Source organism: Ictalurus punctatus, chromosome 17 (genome assembly GCF_001660625.3).
Source record: "Ictalurus punctatus breed USDA103 chromosome 17, Coco_2.0, whole genome shotgun sequence".
Lineage (NCBI taxonomy): Eukaryota > Metazoa > Chordata > Actinopteri > Siluriformes > Ictaluridae > Ictalurus > Ictalurus punctatus.
The window spans coordinates 22,946,808-22,958,662 of NC_030432.2; the positions used below are offsets into that span (position 1 = coordinate 22,946,808).

At 40.8% G+C, this 11,855-nt stretch overlaps 1 protein-coding gene across 2 annotated transcripts in view; it reads left to right on the forward strand.

Annotated features, from left to right (window-relative positions):
- Positions 1–11,855, forward strand: part of pds5b (PDS5 cohesin associated factor B) — a 48,468-nt gene that overhangs the window by 35,441 nt on the left and 1,172 nt on the right. For both annotated transcript variants that reach the window (XM_017491078.3, XM_017491079.3), the window contains exons 24-33: positions 1,040–1,163; positions 1,462–1,666; positions 4,864–4,978; positions 5,156–5,288; positions 5,487–5,606; positions 6,209–6,271; positions 7,019–7,161; positions 9,279–9,752; positions 9,841–9,939; positions 10,824–10,941. In XM_017491078.3, coding sequence (XP_017346567.1) covers positions 1,040–1,163; positions 1,462–1,666; positions 4,864–4,978; positions 5,156–5,288; positions 5,487–5,606; positions 6,209–6,271; positions 7,019–7,161; positions 9,279–9,752; positions 9,841–9,939; positions 10,824–10,941 — 1,594 coding nt within the window. The remainder of the gene's footprint in view (positions 1–1,039; positions 1,164–1,461; positions 1,667–4,863; positions 4,979–5,155; positions 5,289–5,486; positions 5,607–6,208; positions 6,272–7,018; positions 7,162–9,278; positions 9,753–9,840; positions 9,940–10,823; positions 10,942–11,855) is intronic.

Below are 11,855 nucleotides of genomic sequence, written 5' to 3' on the forward strand. Positions count from 1 at the left end.
AGAGAGAGAGAGAGAGAGGTAGAGTGGGAGGGAGGGAGGGAGAGGGAGGTAGAGTGAGCGGGAGGTAGTGAAAGGAAGAGAGGGAGGTGGGGGGGTAGAGAGAAAGCGAGGGGTGTGAGGGAGGTAGAGAAAGGAAGAGAGGGAGGAAGGAAGAGAGGGAGGGAGGGAGGTAGAGAAATGAAGAGAGGGAGGTAGAGAGAGGTAGAGGAATGAAGGGAGAGAGGGAGGTGGAGGTAGAGAAGGGGAGAGGGAGGTGCCTCCTGTCATGTTACTGAGCGACTCCTCTGTCCCGAAGACTCCCGTAAACGCCTCGTTACAGAAAGCGCCCCCTTTTGGGCGTTTATTGTTTTTGTTTGTACTTTTAAACAGCACCACATTTATCCAGCTTATTATCCGGCTTATTTATTGCGGTGCGTCCATCGCGTTCCCTGCATATGAGCTGTTACTATAGCAACGATAACGTATTCGAACGAGCACGTTAACACGAACCGCGGCCGCACTGCAGTCAGAGTTTCTGGTGTAGGTAATTAATCATCGCCCTTCCGACCAATCAGAATGCAGATTTCAACATTGTTGTGGTATTTTTATTATTTATTTATTTATTTATTTTTCAAGTGTGTGTGTTGTTTTTTTGTTTGTTTGTTTGTTTTTTAAATATGTTATCAAAGACGGCCTATTTACTCCAAGGTGGCCTCGGATTCACAGTTTGCCATTTTCAAGAAAGATCCGAGTAGGAGCGACCTAGAGATCAGACTTTGTCCGATCACATCCGAGCATTAAAATCCGAGCACGTATAAAAACATTGAGAGCTCATCACAGGGGGTTACTCTACCGACCAGTGTCCGAATAATATCTATCTATTTATTTATTTATTTATTTGTGATTACAGTCACTGGGATTAAAAAAAGTCTAGCGCTGATCTGTGAGCAAAGCCAAACGATTCATGACGTACAGGACGAGGCGTCCGTCCCTGTATTTTAAATGAAGACCTTTTTTTTTCTTCTTCTAATCGCTGATTTTTAACCCTGTGTGTGTTCAGGAAGCCGGACATGTCACGTCTGCGCCTGGCGGCGGGCTGCGCGGTGCTGCGTCTGGCTCAGGAGCCTTGTTACCATGAGATCATCACCCTGGAGCAGTACCAGCTTTGTGCTCTTGTCATCAACGTAAGACTCAAACACCGCCTCACCGTGCTTCATGTCACAAGTCACCTTTAATAGCCAGCTCGGTCTGTTTTTAACGAGGAGAAATCTGCATGAAAGGCGATTGCCAGACGATCGCGATTGCGGCGGTCCTGCTGCTGCTGGTGTTATGAGGCCGTACGGTGGCGTTTTAGCACACTGCAGCCGGATTGCACACTCGAGGCTTCGCGTTGTTCTCTTCAGGCTTACCTCATTCATTTCTTCATTGTTCGTCCGCTCGCTCGTTCACGCGTCATCACTTTGTCACTGTCTCTGTCCTCAGGATGAGTGTTACCAGGTGCGCCAGGCTTTTGCTCAGAAGCTGCACAAGGGCCTGTGTCGGCTGCGGCTGCCGCTGGAGTACCTGGCGGTGTTCGCTCTGTGCGCCAAAGACCCGGTGAAGGAGCGCAGGGCTCACGCTCGCCAGTGCCTGGTCAAAAACATCAACCTGCGCCGGGAGTACATCAAGCAGCACGCCGCAGTCAGCGGTGAGACCATGTGTACACACACACACACATTTACTTACTTACTTATTTATTTACTTATTTACTTACTTACTAATTTAATTACTTACTTGCTTATTTACTAACTTATTTAATTACTTGCTTATTTACTTATTTAATTACTTATTTAATTATTTACTTATTTAATTACTTATTTACTTAATTATTTAATGACTTATTTACTTATTTAATTGTTTACTCATTTAATGACTTATTTATTTACTTATTTGCTTAATTATTTAATGACTTATTTATTTACTTACTTATTTAATTACTTATTTACTTAATTAATTATTTAATTATTTACTTACTTATTTACTTACTAATTTAATTACTGACTTGCTTATTTACTAACTTATTTAATTACTTGCTTATTTACATATTTATTTACTTATTTACTTACTTAATTACTTACTTATTTACTTAATTATTTAATTACTTATTTAATTGTTATTTATTTACTTATTTAATTACTTATTTACTTAATTAATTATTTAATTATTTACTTACTTATTTAATTATGTACTTACTTATTTACTTACTTACTAATTTAATTACTTACTTGCTTATTTACTAACTTATTTAATTACTTGCTTATTTACATATTTACTTACTTAATTACTTACTTATTTACTTAATTATTTAATTACTTATTTAATTGTTTACTCATTTAATGACTTATTTATTTACTTATTTGCTTAATTATTTAATGACTTATTTATTTACTTATTTGCTTAATTATTTAATGACTTATTTATTTACTTATTTACTTATTAATTTAATTACTTATTTACTAACTTATTTAATTGCTTGCTTATTTACTTACTTAATTACTTATTTAATTATTTACTTATTTAATGACTTATTTGCTTATTTATTTTCTTACTTACTTACTTACTTATTTAATTACTTACTTAATTACTTATTTAATTGTTTACTTATTTAATGACTTATTTATTTACTTATTTGCTTAATTATTTAATGACTTATTTATTTGCTTACTTATTTAATTACTTATTTACTTAATTACTTATTTAATTATTTACTTACTTATTTAATTATTTATTTATTTACTTACTTATTTACTTAATTACTTCCTTCCTTACTTAATTATTTACTTAATTATTTACTTACTTATTTACTTCCTTCCCGTCCCCATCACACTGGATCAGGAGTTCTCGTGTCACGGCACTAGCTCATCTCCGACTCATTTTATAACTGCAGTTTTAAGAAATACAAACTGAAACCCTGAGACTGAACCGCGCGTCGTACTGTATAACCCTGACGTTTCATTAAACACTCAGAAACTGTGAGTAAGCTTTCAGAGAGCCACGTATACATCATAACGCTCTCGCTCGGACTCCGGCGGCGTCCACAGATATTTCATTCAGGCTCGGCAACACCCCGGCCTCTCCGAATCCGTCCGATCGGCACAGAGGGACGTCTGTTACGTTCTCCGTCAGAACCGAGAGCTAGCTGGCGTCCCTGTTTGAAGGGCGTGGGCTCTGGAAGGAGGTTTATTTGTATGTTTTAAATATAGGCTTGACGACAGCTCGCTTCAGTGATACGTTAAAATCACACACTCGACTCCTCTTCTATATGTACAGCGCTTTTAGCCAGCAGTGCAGCATAAACATCAAGCCACGTGTTAACAGCACCGCGTTAACCCCGAGTGCTCCATTAATTACGCTGAGGATTGACTCGTATTTCAGGAGGAGTGCTGTTAATTACAGGTTTTTATTTTTAAATTCACACTACCCAGACTCAGATGTTTGTGGACACTCGACTGAGAGGTTTCTCATGACGTTAAAAAGCTTATATATAGAAATGGATAGATAGATAGACATCGATAGATAGATGGATAGATATAGATAGGTCGATATAGATAGATAGATAGATAGATATGGATAGATGGATAGATAGATATCAATGGATGGATAGATAGATATAGATAGATAGATAGATAGATATAGATAGATAGCTGGATAGATATCGATAGATAGATAGATAGATGGATAGATAGATATCAATGGATGGATGGTTAGGTGGATGGATGGATGGATAGATAGATAGATAGATGGATAGATAGATATCAATGGATGGATGGATAGATATAGATAGAGAGATATCGATAGATAGATGGATAGATATCGATAGATAGATGGATAGATATAGATAGAGAGATATCGATAGATAGATGGATAGATATAGATAGAGAGATATCGATAGATAGATGGATAGATATAGATAGAGAGATATCGATAGATAGATGGATAGATATAGATGGATAGAGATATCGATAGAGAGATATCGATAGATAGGTGGATAGATATAGGTGGATAGATATAGATAGATAGAGAGATATAGATAGATAGAGAGATATAGATATAGATGGATAGATAGATATCGATGGATGGATGGATAGATAGATATCGATGGATGGATAGATGGATGGATAGATATAGATAGAGATATCGATAGATAGATGGATAGATATAGATGGATAGATATAGATAGAGAGATATCGATAGATAGATGGATAGATATAGATGGATAGATATAGATAGAGAGATATCGATAGATAGATGGATAGATATAGATGGATAGATATAGATAGAGAGATATCGATAGATAGGTGGATAGATATAGGTGGATAGATATAGATAGATAGAGAGATATAGATAGATAGAGAGATATAGATAGATAGAGATATATAGATATCGATGGATGGATGGATGGATAGATAGATATCGATGGATGGATGGATGGATGGATAGATGGATGGATCTAGAGTAACAAGTTTGAGTCATCTTGGACGTAGTGAATGGGTGAGCTGAATGACTTTGGTATGTCTATTTTTATTTTTTATTTTTTTTCTTCGTCCTATCAGGTTAATTTGTTGGCAGATGTTTTGGCCCGTCGTTCGGTCATGCTAAATGAATTTGGATTAATTAGGTTGTCCTAAAGGAGCACCTTCACAGTTGAGGGATACAGTACACGCATCTTTTTTGTAATCGACTCTGTGTATCGGTCTTCCAGTGTGAGACTGTGAGTGTGAAAATCCCCATCCCTGGTGGCGAGGGGGGGCTCCGACTGATTCCATATTCATGTCTGAAATAATAATAATAATAATAATAATAAGCAGAAGAATAAGAATAAGATTGAATGTCTGTGTCTTGTAGAAAAGCTGGTCTCCCTCCTGCCGGAATATGTGGTGCCATACGCCATCCACCTGCTGGCCCACGACCCCGACTACGTCAAAGTACAAGACATAGAGCAGCTCAAAGACATCAAGGAGTGAGTCACACTTTGTGTGTGTGTGTCTGTGTGAGAGAGAGAGAGACAGGCTCTTACAGATTTAAAATGAAGAAAAGCCAGAGAGATTGATTTTGCCAGGGCTCTGGCTTTATTGCTGGAAAAATGACTTTTCTCTGCCTCTCTCTGCCCCCCCCCCATAAAAAAAAAATTCCTCAGGGCTTTATGGTTTATTTTGGAGATCCTAATGGCCAAGAATGAGAACAACAGTCACGCCTTCATAAGAAAAATGGTCGAGAACATCAAACAGACAAAAGATGGCCAGTGTCCAGATGATCCGAAGATAAACGAGGTGAGCGCCTTTTTTAAAAATTGATTTATTTATTCTTTCTTCAAGTTCCTTTCTTCTTCATTCCTGACCAGTCCTGATTGATTAACGATCCGTTCGTTACGTCTTCACGTCATGATGCTTTTACCTCATAATACCTTTTTTTCTTTTCCCTTTTTTTTTTTTTTTTTTTTGTTTTTTTTTAAACCATATCCTTGTTAGAAACTCTACACCGTGTGCGACGTAGCCATGAACATCGTCATCTCCAAGAGCACCACGTACAGCCTGGAGTCACCCAAAGACCCCGTACTGCCCGCGCGCTACTTTACTCAACATGACAAGGTGTGACCACCGGCCCCAAATCCCCCAATACACACCTTCAAATCATTTATACCACAGCACTACCGACGCTCCGTTCTGATTGGTCAGGAGGTGTCGAGGACGTTTCTGTAACGAGTAGAGTACAGCTGCAGATCATACTCGTTCGAACCCGGTTTTGTTTCTATAGTAACACCAACCTGCTTAAGTAATCGTTGACCCCGTAAAGGTTTATTTATTTATTTATTTATTTATTTATTTATTTATTTATTTATTTATTGGAAGGGGTCTCCAGTGCTGTAACTGTAACGACTGTAAGTTTTCCGACACTGGAAGGTCTTCAGGATTTTGTTGCTTTCTGGTTTTTCAGTAACATCACAAGCTGCGTTATTTATTTATTTATTTATTTATTTATTTATTTATTGATGTCTTAATAACTTCGAGAGAGAGAGAAAAAATGTGAAATTGGTGACAGAAAGACGGAGCGTGACTTGTGTTGACAGTAGTGTCGTTAGTGTCGGCAGATTGTTGTGGTATAAGAGGAATAAAACGTTTTCTTTTACTCACTGTTCTATAAACTCATTAAACCTCCCTCTCTTTTTTTTTTCTTTTTTCTTTTTTGGCAGAATTTCAGCAACACAAAAAATTATCTTCCTCCTGAGATGAAGTCATTCTTTACCCCTGGGAAGGTACATCTCTGTCTATTGTCCTCTATCTTTGGTGGTTGTTTTTTTGTTGTTGTTGTTGTTGTTGTTGTTTTTTAATTGTAAAACAGATGTTTTTACCACACACCTTGTACGTGTAAAAAAATAAATAAATAAATAAAACTAGACCTGGCCCAAACAGGAACTGGCAGGATTTAGGGGGATTAGTTTTCCTAGTGATGTTAGAAAAAGCACAGACATTTCTGACAAAAAGAAACTTGAGAAAGGACAGTAACAGCCCACAATGATGAACTTGAAGCACTAAAATAAATAAATAAATAAATAATCACATTTTATAGATGATGAAAGCCAGAGAGAGAGAGAGCGCGGTGGAGAACGAAAGAAAGTGAAGAGAAACGGGAACTTCACAAGTAAAGTTTTTTTTTTCGCAAAAAAATACAAAGAGAAAAACAATAGAGTGAGGGGGAAAGAGTGCAAAAGATACCGAGTAGAGAAAAAAGAGTGGGCCTGCAGACACGTGCAGATTGAAGGGGTGGGGCTCAGCTCGGGGTACGTTACATCCTAATTCATACATTCATAATAAAGTGAGTGTACATGAGTTTCAAAACGTGCACTCTGGAAGCTTCTGTACTGAACTGATGACGTGTTTATTCTCATGTGCCAAATGACTCAGTGCTTTGTGCGGTGAGATAAAACGCTCCCAGCAGGTGCTGCTCTTCCTAACAATTCCTGCTCTCTTCATCTTCTTCTTCTTCTTCCTCTCATTTCCAGCCTAAATCGGCGAACGTCCTCGGAGCAGTGAACAAACCGTTATCAGCTACGGGAAAGCTGCAGACCAAACTCTCTCGCATGGAGACCATGAGCAACGCCAGCAGCAACTCCAATCCCGGCTCGCCGGGCCGCAGCAAAGGAAGGTAGTAGACCTGCGACACTATGGTCTCGTGTGTGTGTGTGTGTGAGAACGTTCTGTTGTGATGCACCCGACTGAAACGTTTCTCATGATGTTAAACACCTTTTGATCCGACGGCGTGTGATTAAACGTGTGAAATCGGTGCCGTAGACGGAAATATCATCGCGCCGACGTGTCCGTCTCTTCCGTTACAAAACGGACATTTTATTGACAAAAAATACAAATCTTTTTGGAAACAGATGACTCGAGAGAAATATTCCCAAAAGCAACCGATAAGAGTCCGGCGTAGGCGGGAACTCCTTTAATACCGTTTAAGAAGCATCTACAGGGAGAATAAATGCCGCATGCGTATCGATATCAGCCGACGCTCGGGGTCTCGTCGTCCGTATCGGGAAAAGCAGAGCGGCGTTTCTACTCGTGAATGTTTCAGGTTGCTCGGTAACGAAGGAATCTGTCAGTCGGTAGAGATTTGACGGACTGTGGTGCGTATGTCCATCTGAGGATGAAGACACTTACTGCTTCCGCTACGTTACGGGGCAGGGCGTGGCACTATCTGCCCTCTTCCACATACACGATCCCAGAGATACCCCGGAGCGTCGCGCGTCGCTGTGACGGACAGGGCCGAGAGAAGAGACTAACCCCGTCCCAGTCTTTACGTGTGACGTGACAGCCTGTTACGCTGGCGTTACAATTCGAGGCCTTTTAAAAAAAAAAACGTATTTATTTATTTATTTTGTAACTTGTTTCTCGGTCGGCACGAGTCGTTCAGCGGGTGACGGGGTTTGAATAAAGAGTAACTACTCCACGGTAACAAGACGCTTTCGCACCACAGAGGAATATATGAATCGGTCGATACGATACGTCGATACGAAGCAGCGTCTTTGTTTTTCTTGCTTGCTTTCTTTCTTTCTTTCTTTCTTTCTTTCTTTCTTTTTGGAGTGAAGTAAAGGAACGCCCGTGTCCGTCGTATAAGCGTGGAGGAGCTGCTAGTTCGCCCGCAGCGGTGAATAAAGAAAACAAAACAGCTGGGGTTCGTGTCCGGCAGGGATATCAGGTTCCCGTTCGTTTTTTTTAAATTATTTATTTATTTCTTATAGACTTTACTCGTCCGACTACTAAAGAACGGACGGGAAATAAAGTATCGGCACGTCGTACTTAAACACAAAAGAGAGAGCTCTCTATTCAATAAAGCGTAACACGATCTGTCCGGGTGCGTATATTTCTCTTGCCAAGGGCACAGACACGGTGCTTCATAAGCGGGACTTGGGAAAGGGCTGTCGCTACGTAAAGTCGGCCGTTCCTGGAGTCGAGTGCGATACGGTACGGTATTAATGCACGTATTTGGCTCGTGCTTTCGGGTTAAATGACATTATTTGCCAGTTTATAGCCCAGTTAATTGCACTGAGCAGCACATTGCCGGGCGGGGTCGCTAATAAATGTATAATTTGTCCACCCCTGTAATGTTCTTGTCCCAGCGCCCAGATTAGCGATTTGTCCTCCTGTGAACTTTTCTCCTGAGCCGTACAGTCTTTCCGAAATCCAAAAAAAAAAAAAAAAACCCAGCTTTTCCCGTGTAAGTGAAAAGAAGCTGTGAAACACGTGTATCCGTGAGGTCTAGACACGGGTGAAAGGGTGCGATTCAGACGGAGCTGAATAGGGCTGTGAACACATTTGCATCACAAGGCCGTAGTGATTAAAGCTTCACCGCATCCGGCCCGCGTCGACAGAGCACTTCAGCTCGGAAGCAGGAGACGCTGGGAGACGGAGAACCTCTTCAGTGAGCCAATTGAACGCGGCACAATGCGATTCATTACCATCCCAAGATGGGTATAATCAGGAGAGCAGGCTGTGTTTTGATAAGACATTTGGGACATCAGGGACATTATTTAACTGAATATCAAGCTCTTTGTTTTCTTTTTTATTTATTTATTTATTTTTATTTCCTTAGTAAGCGTTGCATGTTTAAATTTTAATAGGGGCAGGATTAGATTTTTTTTTGCCTGTATTTACGCATATCCAGTGTTTCTGAAAGCTCGTACCCTGATGACTTCGGAACGATGGTGCACATCTTTAACGGTTTGATTTCTAAATGTTCTGAAATCCTACCACTTTCCGCCTCAGGATGGACTCCGCTGACGTGGACCACAGTGAGAACGAGGACATCTCCATGAAGAGCCCGTCTGAAGGAGACAAGCCCACCAGGGGGCGCAAGCGAGGCGCCGCGTCGGGCCAGGAGGACAAGGCCCCGGAGTCGAAAGCCAAACGCGGCCGCAAGAAAGCCGCCAACGCCGGGACGGACGACACCGAAGAGCAGTGGACTGAGGACAGCGGCATGGTCGACACGACCATGGAGACCGAGGACGAGCAGAACAGCCCGCCCAAGAGGGGGCGCCGAGGACGACCTCCCAAATCCGCCTCCGCCAAAGAAGAGACCGCCGCCAGCAAGGGCAGGAGAGGACGCAGGAAGGCTGCGCCGCCTCCGGACGAAGACGACGAGGACGAGCCGGAGGCGGAGGAGGAAGACGAGGCTGAAGATAGAGGCAGTGAAAACATGGAGGAAGTGAAGCCTAAAGGCAGACGAGGACGCAAACCCAGGTCAGCTTTCACCTTAAAAATCTAAAATCGTACTAAAATAATCCAACGCCTTATAATCAAATACATTCTGGAATGTGATCCTCCTCAGAGCGGAAGTGTCAGAGGTCACCAGCGAGTCTGTCGAGTCCACACCACAGAAAAGAAGAGGACGACCTCCGAAATCGCAAACGGCAGCCAAAAAAGCAGGGTACGCCATTTCTTTATTTTTATTTTTTTACTATTTATTATTTTATTAGGTTAAAATTTTTAAACGTCTTCCGTTCCAAAATTAAGACGTGTATTTCCGTAGGCGTAAGATCAAACGCATCGGCGCATCAGCTCAGTGCTGTAAAGTTTGTAGGTGAACGCGACACTGCCGTTTTGCCCGCTATGATATCGCGTATCGTAGACGCGTCTTCACGTATCGTGATACCACGTCGCTCGCCTCTGCTCCTCTCGCAGTCGCGAGACTTTTAACCATCGGTGTTTGTAAGTTCGAAAGAAACCCTTGAAATTTATAAACTAGTTTCCTCATCTAGAAATGGATCGGATGAGTTGGAAATTTGTTCTGTTATAGCACTGAGATCGCAGGAATTATTGCATAACCGTACGCTATTCTCAGCCGTTAATCTAAAATGCCATTTAGAAAGCAAATTATGCAAATTAGGCCTGGCCAAGTGCTTGATTTAAAAAAAAAAAAAAAAAAAAAAAAAAAAAAAAAAAAAAATTATAATAATAAATTACGTCCAACAATTCTTGAGCTCTGAATTGATTATTTTGCGTGTTGTTGTTGTTGTTTTTTGTTTGTATAAGTAAGGAATAAAACACTTCGGGACTGTTCTAGGAAAAATCATCAGTTAATGTTAAATAACCGTGTCCTTACAAAACATGGTGCAACGTTGTTTCTATAGTAACTACAGAGACAGGGACGTAGCGCATTACTATAAACTTTTTACTTTTAAGATTTAATCTCTACACTGCACTGTAGATGAGAGACACGATGGATTATTACTAATTCCTGGCTTTGTTTTGTTTTGTTGTCTTTGTTTTGTTTGGGTTTTTTGTTTTGTTTGGGTTTACTCCATGCTCCAGAGTCGGAAGACCCCGAGCAGTAGTGAGCCAGGAGGACGAGTCTGAGGAGGAGATGGAGACGTCGCAGCATAGTGATGAGGAGGCAGAAGAGGAGCAGTCACAGGAGTCCTCACCTAAAGTAAACCATCGGGCTGAAAACTAGCCTCAGCTTAAAATAACATCACTAATACCATGCCTTTCATAGGGCTGTAACGATCGGACGACGAGGGTCGAAACGTATTGTAGCCGATTCAGGGGTATCGTCAGTGAATCGTTGCCTTAAGAATCGTTTCGTAACAGTCAGTGATATCGTCGAATCGTTATGAATTTAATCATATTATCGTATCGTAGCCGATTCGGTGGTATCGTCCAATGTCGACACGTTGCCATCAGAATCGAATCATACGGTATCGTATCGTAGCTGATTCGGTTACAATTTCAAATATTGAATCGTTACCTTAAGAATCGTATTATAACAGTCATCGGTATCATTAAAATATCGACTCGCTGGCTTAAGAATCAAATCCTGCGGTATGGTATCGTAGCTGATTCAGGTATTGTCCAATATCAAATCGCTGGCTTGGGTATTGAATCATGTGGTATTGTCCAATATCGAATCCTTGCCTTAAGAATCGAATCACATGGAATCGTATCGTAGTCGATTCAGTGATATCGTCAAACATTGAATCGTTGTCTTTAGACTCGACTCATATCGTACCTTAGCAGAATAGCTCATCGTTGGCTTATGGATCGTAATTGTCACGTCGCACTGTAGCGGTTTCAGCGGGAGCATCGAATATCTTATTGACACGTTGCCTTAAAAATCGAGCTGGTATTGTGTGGATACCTAGGTTTTACACCGCGAGACTGTCCTATACAGACTTCAGACCTCGATAGAAACTATATAAACCGAATTTGAACTAAGGGGAGGGGGATGTGCAATCATTTGTGGCTGAATTTATTCTATTATATTCTTTAACTCTAATTCACAGCAACAGAAATGAACGCAGCGTCCACATATTTAATGCAAATGAAACCCAGAGTTGTATAAAG